The 16,458-nt window shown below is 35.8% G+C and overlaps 1 protein-coding gene and 1 long non-coding RNA gene across 3 annotated transcripts in view; one reads left to right on the forward strand and one right to left on the reverse strand.

The window, feature by feature from the left end:
• The window catches only part of PRKG2 (protein kinase cGMP-dependent 2), a 106,526-nt gene that overhangs the window by 28,521 nt on the left and 61,547 nt on the right, over positions 1–16,458 (reverse strand). For both annotated transcript variants that reach the window (XM_054688111.1, XM_037530145.2), the window contains exons 7-12: positions 14,843–14,920; positions 13,101–13,195; positions 9,759–9,827; positions 5,390–5,488; positions 3,739–3,892; positions 1,476–1,612 (exon numbers count right to left, since the gene is read on the reverse strand). In XM_054688111.1, coding sequence (XP_054544086.1) covers positions 1,476–1,612; positions 3,739–3,892; positions 5,390–5,488; positions 9,759–9,827; positions 13,101–13,195; positions 14,843–14,920 — 632 coding nt within the window. The remainder of the gene's footprint in view (positions 1–1,475; positions 1,613–3,738; positions 3,893–5,389; positions 5,489–9,758; positions 9,828–13,100; positions 13,196–14,842; positions 14,921–16,458) is intronic.
• LOC129144732 (uncharacterized) lies at positions 3,832–15,287 on the forward strand. The gene is made up of 3 exons (XR_008549233.1): positions 3,832–3,904; positions 14,916–14,969; positions 15,142–15,287. It is a non-coding gene; the product is annotated as an uncharacterized LOC129144732 (long non-coding RNA).

The following is a 16,458-nucleotide window of genomic DNA, read 5'->3' on the forward strand; positions in this document are numbered from 1 at the left end:
CCCTGATGGGTCATTTATTAGCTACATCACCTCTCTTTTCTTATTGTTCTTGTTCAATAAGGACAATCACAACACTTACTTCACTGTTCTATTACAAGGATCAAAGGAATGCATGCATTCATTTGATTTTATGTTGATTAAGTATCATTGATTATATACATTAACTTAATATATATTTTATATGTGTGTTCTATATGTATATATTAAAATATATATTGGATACATATATTTATATACATATATATTTTTATTTAAAAATAAAAACTTTTTGTGCTTATAGGAGTATCTGTCACATTTAATTTCTAATAAATATTCTCATTACTATTTATCTTTAATAGGGCCTCCCTGGCAGCGCAGCAGTTGAGCGCTGGGCTGCGAAACTGCCCACAGCCTCTGCAGCACCAGTTCAATCCCCGGCTGCTGGCGAGGGTCCCACATGGCGCGACAGACCTCTCCTGCCTTACCTGCTGCTCCCCTCAGCAGTATACTTCGTCAGTCTGCCTGTTCTGTTCCCTGCTCTGACTCTAGTGAATTCTCTCACCCTCCCGCGCTTCTGACTGTACCCAGTGCTTGTATAAATAAATAAAATCTTTTAAAAAATTTAAAAAAATTAAAATTAAAAAAAATATTTATCCTTGATATTATTATTGCCCTGCTATATTCCAGGTGAATATAGTTGTTCATCATAGTTTGTTACTGAACTATTTATTAAGAAGAGGAAAACATTTTGATAACATAGTTAATATAGAGATAACAGGATGCCTTTCCATTGTCAGCATTGGCTAGGTTCAAACCTCTTTTTTAATCTTGAAAATAAACCTAGGTCTGGGAATATGGATAGACAGGAAAACTCTCTCAAGAATTTGATAAAAATGTATACATTCTCTTTACTAGAAGGGCACTTTGCATCACCCAGAAATCACTAAAGCTTTAGTCTGAGGCATGAAGACAAAAGAAAATACAAACTACTCCACTAACTCATAAAGAGAGCAGAGGCTTAACACAAGTGATAATTCTCTTCTAAACTCTGGTGATAGCTAAAATCAGAAGGGTAGCTATTAGCAGATGGTCTTTAGCTTCTGGGCACTACCAGGACCACATCTGTGGCTCCGTGGCAACCCTCATATGCCCAAATGCTACTTCTTGCACAAATTTAACACCAACACACCCCAAGGGTTTTTGAGTGAAAACTTGTTTCCCAAATTCTGCATCAGGTCTAGAAGATACAGCCTGTTCAAATTATTCTACAATAATTTTATATTCATACGCATATACTCTTGCCTGAGATTTACCCAAGAATAGAATAACCTGGACTCTTGAGCCCAAATCTCAAATTTATATCATTTTATATACCATTGTTGTGACTAGGATGGAGAATCGGAGTGAGGAAGCTGCTTCCTTTCTCTCCTTTTACATGGAAACACTCACAAGAAGAGCCTAAAGTCCTAAGTCCTAGCAGCCAAATGCTCACTTACTTCACGATGAAGGGAGAACACAACTCTTCCAGGATCCTCTTTTCTGAGTAGACGTGCTCCTGCTGCTTTGTGTCCACAATGTGCTTCTTCCTGATACACTTCATAGCAAAGGCAACATTCTCATTTTTCACTTTAACCTAAGAAAAGAAAGATCCCCCCAAATTAACTCACTAGGAAAGATATGCAATATCTCTACAAAACATGTTAACTAGTGAGTTAAAATTCCTTTGCTGCTGAAGAGCACATAAACTTTTAACCAGGTGTCCTGCTGAGATCTGTGTTTCATGAAATTATACATACTTCCTTTCATTGCAATTTCTAAAACAGATCATATATCTGGAACATGGTTCTAAAGTTTTTGTATGAAACAAGGAAAAAACTCTGGTAGAAGATTTGATATTTACAAATCCATTCAGTTTTGAGTGTGTGACATGAAAAATTTTAACCAACATGGATAAAAGTTGTTCTTTGATAATAGTTGCTTCTTTGATTTTCAAAACAAAATATATTAAAGCAAGACTTATTAACACCATCATCCAATATGGTAACCACAAGTCACATGTGGTTGTTTGAATTCATTAAAATTAAAAATTCAGTTTCTCTGTTGCATTAGCCACAATTCAAAAGCTCACCAAAGAATATAGCCAGGGCCTCCCCGGTGGCGCAGCGGTTGAGCGCTGGGTTGCGAAGCTGCCTGCAGCCTCTGCAGCACCGGTTCGATCCCTGGCTGCTCCCCGCCCACCAGAGGAGGGTCCCGCGTGGCGCGCAGACCTCTCCTGCCGCCCGCTGCTCCCCTCAGCAGTGTGCTTCGGTCCTTCTGCCTGCTCTGCTCCCTGCTCTGGCTCTGGTGAGTTCTCTCACCCTCCCGCGCTTCTGACTATACCTAGTGCTTGTATAAATAAATAAATAAATCTTTAAAAAAAAAAAGAATATAGCCAGTGGCTGCCCTATGGGGCAGAGCAGATAAACAACATTTTCATCAGCATAGAAAGTTCTATTGGAGAGCCTGGCTCTAGATAGACAACCAGAATTTTCCCTTAAAAAGAAAAAAAAATATTAGTAGGTATTTATCTAGATAGGTTTGAAACTCCATCTATATGACAAGTAAAATGGTTGCCTAAATGTTTGGTTCAGGTTTGCAACTTGTGCTGCTTATGGCTTTTTAATCAATATGGGATTAAAGATTCAATTATTATTAATCAGCTAGAGAAAAAAATAATGATCTCAGCATTGTAAATTCAATCCTTTTGCCAAGATTATTTGGTGAAAAGTACCACTGCAGATGATGTCACGCCTATTTCTCCACACGGTAGACCAAATGCTACAAATACTCTTTGGTCTATCAAGAAGTCCTTCCTTCTCTCCTCACCATCAAAGATGAAGTACTGACTGGGTGTGCAGTGTACTATCCAGAGTCTCCTGGCAGCATTTCATATCAGACGGATGTGCTGGCATAGTTTCTGGAGGTTAATGTACAAGAATCATTTAAAATCTGCTAGGCAGAGAAGGGCTTTAATTGTCAGGGGTTCAGAGCCCTCTGTACCCAGTAAGGTCACAGACCTCCATTCTCCAGCTTTCTCTGAGCACCTGATGGGACAGTGCCATTCTGCGTCTCCTTAGAAGCTCTTTTATAAAGCTCAGAGAGGAGGTGATGCAGCGACATCAGGCCGGAAGTCGCCAGCTGTCCCGATCGACACTACAGAAGGCTGCTCTTCAAACCTCCCCTTGCATTCATATTCCTTTCCTTTTTTCTACTAGAAAATTTTGAACAACCCAAAAATAGGACAATGAAAGCCAAATACAGATATAGGAGTGGAGCTGTTGAAGAGGTGGAACTGTACTATTAAAGATTCCGCTTCTCTGGCACTCCCACAGGACACGTCTTCTTGTCTTTAGTACATAGTGATGTGTCATGAGAGCATGAACACACACATTTTGCTGTTAGGAAATTCATTTTTTTTCAATTTTGTAGACTCTGGGAATGCAATGCTTCCTTGTTATATTCTCCAATAATTACCATCAAGAAAACAATTCATCAAAAGATGAGAAGTTAAAGGCTTGAAATAGCAGCTATATTTTTACAACTTACTAGCATGGACCTGCTACTACACAACAGAGTGAAAAGTGCACTTTCTCAATTTCAACACTGAAGATAGCAATGATAAGTCAGATATTGATGCAAGACACACTGGAATATAAAAAAAAACAAACAAAATAAAAAGTCAAAAGGCTCTCTCAGATGCTTGAAACGTAAACCCCTTACAAGCTCAACTCTTCCGAACCCACCAACGCCCAGTGTTGCAATAATCTCAAGGTTCTGGAATGGGGATGATGAGGAAAATCTGGCCACCTTCTCCTTCAGCTGAATCATCTCCAGAGAGAGTGCTTTGGACAGCTTCCAGTTAGACATGGATCTCCTGTGAAGAGAAGTAAGACTTTACATATACCCCTTGGTCAAGTAGGGGTCATGCCAACCCATTAATTCCACTATTATAATAATCTTAATTCTGCTCATTGTTACTGCCCACATTTGCCCCAAAGGCTATCTCAACATTTACAGCATCAGATTTAGTCACATCTGGGGAGAAAAACAACAACAAAAAAAAAAACTGACATGCACACATAATAAGGACAAATGTCAAATTGAATCAATGAGAGGTAAATGGGGTGAGTTATGTGGTATTTAAAATGCATCTCAATAGAGATTTTTAAAAAGTCAATGAGAGGAAATGAAACCAAAGAGCCATTTCCTCTGCTGCACATACAGGAAAATACCACACTGAGAATCTTTGCTGTTCTATTTTAATCAGATCCTGAATAAGTGCTCTGTGAAACATGAAAAAAATCGTATCTTACTTTATATCTATATATTACTATTTGAAAATATCCATTTGTTCTCTCTTAGTTAAAGTTTACTATTGTGGGTTATATAGGCATAAATTGTTGCTACTACAAAGGCCTGTTGCATAAAAATCATAAGGATGTTCCTGGTGAAAAGAACGTACTGGGTCCTGATTGAATGCTCTAATTTAGCTCAAACTTGAGTTTTCTAGAGTCTAATTTTTGACAGTACAATTTGGTGAATGTAAGTTTACATATTCTCTCTACATAATGTTTTAGCAAAGGATTTCCAAATAATTTTAATTTTTTATTTTTTTTAAAGATTTATTTTATTTATTTATACAAGCACTGGGTACAGTCAGAAGCATGGGAGGGTGAGAGAATTCACCAGAGCCAGAGCAGGGAACAGAACAGGCAGACTGACAAAATACACTGCTGAGGGGAGCAGTGGGAGCAACAGGAGAGGTCTGTCACACCATGTGGGACCCTCACCAGCAGCCGGGGATCGAACCGGTGCTGCAGAGGCTGCAGGCAGCTTTGCAGCCCAGCTCTCAACTGGTACGCCACCAGGGGAGGCCCTTAATTTTTCAATTTTTAATTGGAGTTTTCTATTAACTGGAGAACTTTTTATCTTTATACCAAATTTAGAACTCTACCTAATTCATCTCTGGAGAGAGAGCGCATAGTTCTTCACCTGGAATGAAAATGAGTGGGCTGCTCTATGCCTTGGCTTTCCTGTTTAATTTCCAGGAAAGGAGGGAAGCAGGCTTAACATTCTTTTGCACTAAGAGACCAGATAAAGAAATCCTTTTCCCTTATCAGGAAATTTCTCCCCAACATTTCAATTTAACACAAAAAAATAAGGAGCTAGATAGTTGCAGACTAAAATAACAGCTTCACTAATGGTAAAGAGCATCCTCTTTGTGGAACAATTAAAATAAACTTCCTCGCTCCCCACCCCATGTGTAGTGAAGGCTCATAAAGGCACAACATGACAAATCCCCCCTCTTTTTCCCCAAATTCATCAGTTGCCAAAATTCATATTCTACTTAGGAGAAGATTCCTCTACTTACTTTGCATGTCTTTTTTCATCATCACGGTTCAGGTTTGCCACATACCCTTCTAAGTATTTTTGCAATTCTTCAAAAGTCCCAACTGTTTGGTTGAAGGTTCTAAATGAATGGAATAAAATCAAAAGTTCTATGCTGGTAATTATCATTGCAACTTGGCATTCTTCTTGAGCTCATAAAAAAGGTTTTTGTAGCATCACTCATGGCTTTATAACAGTTTTCAATAATTTTCGTTATCTTAAAGTTGCCATAATATAGCACAGTTATTAGAATTTATATATTTATGCCTTTAAAGCTATAGAAGTTAATAGGCTATCAGTGAGAAGACAAATATTTCTATGAGGTTTGCCAACAGTTATCACTTATTTTTAAGAAGACAGTGGAAAGGAAATCATCTATATGATCTGTACAATCAAAAGTTTTCATGGGTTATAGATATTTTTCTAAATTTGCTTAATCAGATTATTTGTTTTAAATTCAAGGATAAAATTGATTTCTTCTTTGTCCTCAGACAATACTCCTCATTTCACATTTCTTCAAAATTAAATCCAAATTTGTACCTTAACTTAATATATTTCTGACACTCAGCCTACATCTCCCCTTGATCTCCCTCACCCTTTACAGATCTTAGGTTTGTTACGTGTCTCATCCAATCTCCTGACTCAGTATGTTGTCTCTGGCAATTGCTACCTACCACACTGCACATAAGAAAAGAGGATCTTCCTCACTAGTGCAAGATGTTTTGCTTACTATCTTTGGAATATTTTCCCACTTCCACATTTGACAATCTACCCTGAGTTATGATTATTAGGGTGCTTCTTTTCCCTACTACAAAATAGTGTCCTCCTGGGAACCATACTTTAGTCAACTTGGCCACACCTTAAGCACTAAGACATAGAAAATTGGGTGGAATAAAAATTTAGCTCAAAATATGTAAAATGTAGTAAACCAGGACCCCCACACTTGTGTGCAATCACCACTCCCTGATTGCCTAACCCCGAAAACGTCAACTCTCATTCACTGACCACCAATCCATACTGAGGTGCTACACAATAAAATATATTAAAAGTGTATATATCTTATACACTGGTTATTTTCCACTCATCTCTCTAACTCTGCTCTTTACTCTTCTCTATCAATGGACTGTAGTCCATTGATTGTAGAGAGGTGAGAAATAAAGCAATAGAGCCACAATTTTTAAATATAAAATTTTTGAAATTTTCAGGTAAAAAGGAAATACTTTCTATACTTTGGTTTTACTTATTTTATCTGTAACTATTATTTTATCCACTATAAAACTAATTCAAGTTCAACTGTAAGCAAATCTTATTATCTTAAAGGTAGACGACACTGATGTCACAGGTTCCAAGAAACGCTTCACAAACTAAATTGAAAGTCAAATATAAAGAATTACTAGCTGCTCCAGGTGCACATGCACAGCCTGTACTTATTCTGATGAGAGAGCCCGAGGGACAACTAATCAACTTCTTTGAGCTCTGTCCCTGCAATCAATGGTGGAGATGTCAGGAATAAAACTGCCCATTCACCTAGAGCTACTGTCATCTTCCTTATTACCCACATTTCATTACATTTTAAAAATAGGAAATGTAGCTCAAATGTTAAGTCTCCTTTTTGCAATAGATTCATTCTATGCATGTTTTAAAATCACGGATTAAGAAAAATGAATAAAAAGCCATAGACTTTCAGACACTAGATTTCATTGCAAGGATGGTGCTGCTTTGTTCAGCCAACATCTGGTGAGCACATCCATGTGCCAAGGACTGTCAGATGCTGACACTGCAGCAGCAGTGGACAAATAAATGTCTCTGCACTCAGGAGGCTGACAGAAGAGTGGGAAGATGGATGTTAAATAAAACAATGAAATCAAGTGTGAATAATGATATGAGAACAGTATATATAGGGTGTTCTATATAGAACAGTATATGGATTAGCATAGTTTATGGGTTAGTATATAGAACAGCATATGTTTAGCATAAGATCTTAATCTAGCCTGTAAACCAGAGTTAGGATGATGTATAATTTGTCATCTAAACTGAATACTTTTAGAGAGAAGGGGATGCCCATAATAAATACAGAGACAACCAGAATCTCTCAGGAAATCCACAATGTCATCATGCTTGATATTTAGCTTCCTCCACTCACAGAAAAAGTTCATTTAACTTTTTATGTCTTATTGTAATATATTCTATTCTTTGTATGTTCTTGAATCTCAACTACACATATATAAATAAAACATTTTAAAATTCAAACTTCCAAATAGTTTGTAAACTATAACAAATTACTGCATCCTCTCTAAAGATGATGATTATACAAGATAAGTAAATATTTGGTGTAGGTGATTAAAATAGAGGAAAAGGAGAGATGTTCTTCTTTTCTATCATATTTTCATCCTAACATTTTGAAACAATTTATAAGATTTTACCACACAGCTAATGTACTTCAGTGTATGCATATACTTTTAAGGAACTCATAAAACAATGCGTTAATGGGACAATCATGTTCCAGTCTACTTTCTATTTGAGACCTGGTCTCCAAAATTAACCTCTTCTAACACCCCTTTCCATGTTCTGTGCCTTTGTTTTTAAGTTTGCTTCATTTGGACTGGCTTCCATATTTCCACTTTGCCTAGGAAAAAAAATGTTCAGTCCTTTTTAATTGAAGACAATTAAAAAGGTTCAATTGAAAACTGAAGTCAACCTGGAACCCTATTGGCTTACAGGTTGCAGGTGTATAGACATTTAAATCAGCATATTTATATATATACACTGCATTATGTTTGCCACCAGAACTCTAGTTTTCATTCATCATCATACCACTGACCCCTTTTGTCCTACTTAACCATTCTTTTGTTCTTATAGCCTGTTTGTTTTTGTTTTGTTTAGCTTATTCGTTTGTTTTGTTCTTTATCTACCATAAATAAGTGATAACAGTATGTATCTTTCTTTTTCTGACATTTTTCACTTAGCATTCTACCAGGGATCCTTCAAACCATCTGGGACACACTTATCTGTAAGAAAGATAATTGAATAATTCAAAGTAATACTAATATTCATTGTTGACATGTTAGCACTTAATGTTATTGTGGTGCTGCATTGTAAGTAATAGTTAGCTTTTAGAAATGTTACTAAAATTTAGATGAAATAATTTATGTTTGAAATTTGCTCAGATATAGTATACAGAAAGCAGACAGTGGGTGGCAAAGTGGTATAGAACATCATGAACTATTAACTGTTGAACTTGTTTTATGGGGTTTATGATACTAACTTATTTTTAATGTTTGTAATATGCCAAATAAAAAGATTTTTAAAACATTCTAAAGTTCTTTCCAGCTCTCAATCTTAATGATATGTTCAATAAACAGTGTGTTCAGTTAGCAATCAGTCACATATTTACTTGTGTAACTCCTGTCATTGTACTATTGTTTGTCAGTATTCTTTATGCGAATGCCCTATTTTTTTCCCAGCATAATGACCTTTAGGCAAAACTATTTCTTTGGTATATTTGAATTACTCTTATTATAGCTAGATAACTAGTAAATATCCAAATATTCAAGTTATTAATGAGAGATCCAAAAAACCGGATTCAAATATGATTTGAAGTGAGTTAAAGACATAAAATGAGACTTATTCTGACAAGTAACCTAAAACATTGAGACATTAATTTTGACATTTATTATTTATAAAGTATTACAATATTATTATTTTTGGGTTTTTTTTTGCATAGAGAACTGGGGTGTAGGCCAGAGGTGCTGGGGGAGAGAGGATTCACCAGAGACAGAGTGGGGAGCAGAACAGGCCGATTGACTGAAATACACTGCTCAGGGGAGCAGCAGGTGAAACAGGAGAGGTCTGCTGCGCCATATGTGGGTTAGCTCCCTGGCTGGGGATTGAACTCATGCCATAGCAGTAATAGCTCTGAGACTAACCCCTATGCCACCAGGAAGGCCCAAGTATTACAATGTTAAATGAAAACTGCCCTGGAAATGCAGAGCATTTTAGAAATAAATTATAAAATTGTTCCCTAAGTTGTGTGGGAAAAAAATCCATAGGACTACCAGTAAATTTGTTTCTCTCAAAGAGGCATAATTTAAATCAATTTATTGCTGATATTTATGTACAAACTTTACACACAAAATATTTAGCCTGCCAGCATCTGCCACTGCCACGGACACATTCAGATCAGAAGGCCCAGTTCCTTCCCATGAATTTTAATAGAATGTACTCGCAGCTGAGGATTGGCCAGCATTTCCAAGCGGTGATGAATGGGAAGACAGATGGCCCTTGGAGTAACAGAAGGCCAAGTCTTCAAAGGGGCGAGAAGCCTGCCTTCCCGACAACATCAGCATACTCACTCTCGATCTATAACCAGGCAGGCGACGTCATTTTCTTCAGCAATAATGTTAGCTGATCTGACATCTTCACTGTAGACAAAAGCAGGAAAGTCAATTTTATACAGTTAGAAATTAAACATCCATTTGTATTAGAGAATCTGCTACTGTTTTTGAAACACCATTTACTTAAACCTTCCTTAGACTGTTGTGTTGTTTTTTTTTTTTTTAACATCACAATTTATTCTCCACTCTTTCTGAAAAAAAGGATTTGAAAATGTCCCAGTAAAATCCCCACAGGAATTTAGAAGAGATAACTGCACTGAGAACAAAGAAGAATCTGTGATTGCAACTTTGTATGAAACCTCATTCTGTGCTTTGCGTCAGCCAAAATAAAACAGCTCGCTTCTGACCAAACAGAAATTGCTAACTAATAAGCAGGCAAGACTGAAATTAACTGACTGAAAGAAGTTTATTGGTCAAACATCCAAGTAATTAGCATATAATAAAACAATCAACAATCAAACCCAGGAGTTTTTAGAGCCGTATCATCAATGAATGAAAAAAGTACTTTTTCATTCACTAAAATACTTTCATAGATTTTAAGATATATATTTCCCATTAAAATTTCTGGTATCAGAGCATGTTTTACAACAGATGATGAGTCAGGGTAAATAACACATTGTCTTTTTTCCTCTAGGGTGCATAATGTAGCAAAGGACCTTACAATTGCTATCTTAAATATAATGAATCCTGACATAAGATCAAATGATGGTAAATTTCCCTACCTACCGAATACTAATCAGTCAAGCATCAGGTGAAACAAAATCTTTAGAGACCTTTGTTTGTATTGGTTTCCTCATTCTGTTAGTTAAGTTAAAGTCCCTGAAAAGAGCTATGCCTGTATCACACCCAGATTCATGTACTGAGATGCACGTAAAATAACCTAGAATAGCAAGAATACTGAGACTGTTCTAAGCAACTTCATCAAAAATGGTATCAGAAAGCTAGTTCCTTCATCTTCCCTCAGTGATGGGACAGGAAAAGCTTCTGCAACCCATGTCTACCATTCCAAAGAAGTCCCCGATCCATGTAGCTGGTATTGTGTGACTTAACCCACAGTCCCTTAAAAATTTACAATATCATTATCCATTATAGAAAATCAATGAAAATATTGCAGATTGAAGAGCTTTTGAGCTGGAAGCTGGGTAGTTTTTACTCAATTTGTATGTGTGCAGCTATCTGTAGACATTTAGATATGTTTATACACATACACCAACCTATCTATATATACACATATGTCTTGTGTATATCACTCTTTGAATAGTGATTTTATATTTTTAAAGATCTATTTTTACTTATTTATGCATGCAAAAACTGGTATGCAGGACAGAGGTGCGGGGAGATGGTGGGGGAGGGGGAATAGGAGGTAAAAGGATTCACCAGAGACAGAGTGGGGAGCAGAGCAGGCAGATTTACTGAAATACACAGTGAAGGGGAGCAGCGGGCAAGACAGTAGAGGTCTGCTGCTCCATGCGGGTCAGCTCCCAAGCTGGGGATTGGCAGTGGCTGGCCATAGCTTGATGGCCCTGAGACTTTAACCCCTGCGTCAAGGAGGCTCTGAATAGTGATTTTAAAACAGGAAAGAGGTATGGAATCCCTTTCATTTGGCATGAGTTTCACAGGAATATTTTCTGCAAACATTTTTAAAATATTACACGTTTATAAATATACCTATGCTTCTTTCATAGTAACTGTGTAAATGCCATGGATTTATTTTTGCATATAAAATCATGAACTCTTTGGACTATTTTAATGTCAAGTGATAGAAATATATAGGATATAACGAATATTAAGTCATAGAGGTTTTAAAAGGTGATAGCATAAAAATGCACAAAAATGTAAAAATATTTGTATCCAATACTCTCTTCCATTTATTTTAGCTTTATGCTTACAAATATTTGGAGAGTTGGGTGTCTATATTAAAAATACCATGTTTTACATAGGGTAACACTGAAATTGGCTAACTGAAACATACAGCAAAAATTATTTCAGATCCAGTGAAACCAAACAGCATATTTCCTTTCAAGAGCTGTTTGACTTTATACCATTCTCTGCACTTTCAAATTCCAGTTGTTTTGCTTGTTATTATTTAAAAAAAATGTATAAACATTAAGAACAAATATATTGAATTCTGAATAATGATGTCACATGATAACAATACATCAATGTATTCTATTCTGTACAAATAAACAAACAAAAAAGAACAACTTCCCTGTTATTGAACAAATTCATTACCAGCCGGAAAATGGGAAGAAAACATCAACTTGTTTTTAAATTTCATTTTTAAATTGCTTGTATAATAGCCATAAATTAACTTATCGTGCTTAAATGGTTAAGACTTTCTTTTAAAAAAGAGATTTATGATTCTAAAGCAAATTTGTCTTCAGATAATTTGTATACATTTTTTCCTTGCTCTTTACTTATGTAATCCTGATATATAAATCAAAAGAGACTTCCTAGATGAAAGTTAAGAGGACAATAAATGAGCAGAAATATGATTCATTTTTATAAGTTTGAAATAAACTATTTATTATAGTATTTAGTAATAACATCCAAAGTGATTTCTTAACTAATTTCAAGTAATGGTTTAAAAAATACATAACTTAAAAAAAAATTGCGTTCCTCAAAACTTTAACTTGATCTTTTATAAAGTTATTTATATTGAAGAAAATGTACTTCCTCAATACAACCTCAAAACAACTTGAGGTTGTTTTCTGAGTTCCAAGAAGTACAAAGTGTCTCCTGAGCCACTTTATTAACCTTTATAAATATTTCCTCCATAAGTTAGATCAACAGTACATAACCTCATACCTCAAAAGACCTAAGGTTCAGATAGAAATTTCAAACACGCTATTTTGGGTTTCTTCTAAAACATACAGAATAAGTTGATAATAAAATCTTAGAAATATACTACTTTTGGCAGGATGATTTAAAAGCACATAAAATAGGTAATGTCATTATTTGATAATTTTAAAAAAGGGTAAAATGGTTCAATCCTTAAAAATTAAAAAACTCGTTCTTAAGAAAGATTATAATTTTTACACTTTAATTTCCCTCCTTTTTAAACTAAATAGTCTAATGGAACAACAATTGTATTTTTAGCAGTAAACTTAGTTTCCTACACAAATGAATATTCAGAGTAAATTTTCACATAATAATGAAGTCAGTTAAAATTTTTGTTTAATTCCTGGATGCTGGTTATGATTAATTTGGTAGCTCAATTTGACAATTTTAAATGAACAGTTACACATTCAAAATAATCAAAGAATTATTTAAGAATGAGATATAAATTCATGGATTCACCTGATAAGAGCTTTTTCTCCAAAGTATTCTCCTTTCTGCAGTGTTTTTATCAGTTGAGGTTGATCATGGCCTTCTGTGCTCTGAGTGACTTTTACCTAAATGATATAAAACAAAAAAAAAAGAGGGAGAAGAAAGGAGATTCTGAACACATAATCACGCAACTAAACCCCTAAACACACACACACATACACACACATACTGTCTCCCTCTCTCTCTCTCTCTCTCTCTATATATATATATATGTATGTATGTATGTATGTATAGATAGATAGATATAAACACACACATATATATACCAAACTTGACTGAACAAGGAAAAAAACAAACTTTGCTGTAATTTTGCAGTAGTCATGACAAGCTAAAGTCATTTATGTGGATGGGCTAAGAAATCCTGTGATTTCATATGATCAAATGTTGCCTCTATAAGAGGAAAAGTCTTCATTCAAATGCCACTTCCCAAAGTTCAAAGTTTTATGTGAATGCAATTTCCTTCCTAGGGGTACTCAAAGCAAATAAACATTGTCCTGTTAGAATTTATATTATTCAAAAAACTAAATTGAGGTGACATTGGAATAAGAATAAGACTATCAAGAGTTCTGACTCCATTGTCTGACTGATTTACTGAATCTTCTAAAACTAGAAGAAAAATTTGGATATGGATGTGGGTCCACACTTTCATTGATATCTCAATGTATTCAATAGCCCAAAAAGGTTCAAGAATACCCAGGGCTAAGCCGAACAAGACCTTTAATATCCCATATTTGTGACTGGAATTATTCCAATTCGACATTGCAACAAGGGTTGCTTCATGCTGATTAGAAATTCTGATTAGCATTTATGAAAGTCACAATGAATTAATTTTTTAAAATAACAAATACAATTTGTGTATTAGTCACAATTCTTTCATAGAATGGGATTAAGGTTGGGAAGAAAGATTAAAAAGTAGATTTGGGTATCAACGAATTTCTGAGGTTTGAATCTATTTTGCTAATTTTTTCCTTCATGGAGGCCTAATTCAAAGTTCAGCCACAAATCATTTACAAAGGGCAGTGACTGACTTTCTGATAATAAGCTCTTCCATGGAAAAAAGACCATTTGTAAAAATCAACAGCCTATTACACAGGTACTCAGGATTTTACTCTTTTCTTCAGTGTTTCACAAATGCTTTCTTATCTCTGAGAAACCCTTAAGAGTGAACAAAGGTGCAACTGAAAGCATGTTACCCACTTAATATTTAAATAAAGAAAAAGACCTGTAATACATTTAGCATAATATTTTCATTCACATCTAGATCTACTTGCACTTTTGCATGAATTGTAGGATTGGACACTGTGAGTCACACTACTCTATAGCTTGATGGGTGACCACAGACATCCTCAATTGCCAAGTTCATTCTCCTCCAACAGCTACTTGCCATATTTGTTGAAAAGGAAAATGTTCCAGCCCTGCTCTTGAACCCTTAGACAAAATGAGAAAAGACCTTAGAAATAATCTAGTCACTTTGTGTGCAATGAAACCAGACACAGAGAAAGATAACTGATCTGCCTAAGAAGTTACTGTCTCAGCGGGAACCCACCCCAACTCTCCTGCACCCCCAAAACCAGTGCCCAGGCTCTCTTGGGTACAGGTTCCAGTACCTGCTCGATGCAGAGGATTTATGTTGCAATGTACTGCGGCACTTGTGGCGAACCTATTTGAAAAGACTGTTGGATTACTTTAAGAAAGCTTTAATTAATATTTACCTTTCCTTTTGCTAAAATGAAAAAGGTACTTCCTTCCTCGCCTTCTCTAATAATATAATCTCCTTTGTCATAGTATTCCTATTGGATGAGAGAAAAAGAAAAGGTTAGAGTCAGTGGAGATGAACAGGTAAGACATAAACAGAATATAACTCCCATGTCTTTGAAATGATCGTTCCACACCTGGTTCTTTTGTTTTTCATATATTGCAATATAATCTGTTTTTAATGTTGCAGTTATAAGCTGTGGGAAAGAAGTGAGATGTTTGTTTTATCACTTGCATTTATGTCTATCATTCACAGAAAAAAATGCATGTGGAATACTGAATTTCAGCCATGGAGACTGAGGACATGAAGAGAAGAGGGAGCAAGACAACAACACATGGGTGGGCTAAATAATCCTGGTGATCTGCAACTGAGTCAACAGTCTAGAAAAAGAATAAATAATTACCTAGTAAACTGGAAATATTATCTTCTATGGTTATTAGAAATATCAGTGTCAATTTCTAATTCCTGGAAGAGCAACTGCTGAGGAAATTCTGTGTAGACCGTAAGTAACTCTTCATATGGATTCTTTCCAACGATTTATCATCATGAAAGATCGATATTAGAATTTTTTACGTCTAAGTTTTGTTCTTTGATGTAAGTTGATCCTCATGAAATCTCAAACTGTCACTTACTTCTTGGTCTCCTCCCTCATGTGTGTGTACACACAAATGTGTGTGCTTGTGTGTGTGTGTCAGACACACACACAGAGCGAGAGAGAGAGCGAGAGAGAGAGAGAGAGAGAGAGAGAGAGATTTCAGAGAATTCTTGGGCAGGAAAAAGTAATTCATTCACCTGTCAGACCAAAAGAACAACTCAGTCTCTTAAAAAACAAAAGATGGATTGAACAGTCCACCCTTACTTTATTTTAATTTAGTATTATCTAAAAGTCTAAGAACCAAAATGGATCTCTCAATTACTAATACAAACAAAACATGGATTTGATTTATTTGTTAAAAGGCAAAATAACATAATAGTTCTCTCTTGCTTTTCTTTTAGACTTAAAAATGAATTCCAAACTAAACTACCTCTGTGTCTGTTGCATTTAGTGTCCTTTTTCAATTTTTTTGCCAAACTAACAAACACAACATTAGTTTTAAATCTTCTGGACCTCAGTTTCTGAGGTCATACCACGAAGATGATATTATCTACCACACCTAACACTGGTTGAGGACTAGGTGAGACAGTGTATCTAAAGCATCTGCTGGCATGTTTGGTACAACACCATGCACCTACCTGCTTACTGTTAGTCTCTATGATGAAGGTGGAAGCTAGTGGTAAAATGTTCCTCAGTATCGGCTATTCAGGTAAATAGTACTCCTCAGTCTTCCCATATGAGCTGTGGCTATATGATTAACTTCTAGCTAAAAGAATCTAAGCAGAAGTGATATTTGCCACTTGCAGGCCAGGCCCATGAGCATTTTCATGCATTATCTTCATCACTCTTCCCCATCTGTAATGGCATGGCCCCAAGAGACCTTGAAAGAGGGGTTGTGTTGAAAATGGCAGAGTTAGCTCAGGTTCCTGAGTGACTCTGTAACCAACAGGGGCCATCCTTGCTGGATAAGAGAAAAG

Source organism: Talpa occidentalis, unplaced genomic scaffold, assembly GCF_014898055.3.
Source record: "Talpa occidentalis isolate TD23 unplaced genomic scaffold, MPIMG_talOcc4v2.1 talOcc4.6, whole genome shotgun sequence".
Taxonomy (NCBI): Eukaryota; Metazoa; Chordata; class Mammalia; order Eulipotyphla; family Talpidae; genus Talpa; species Talpa occidentalis.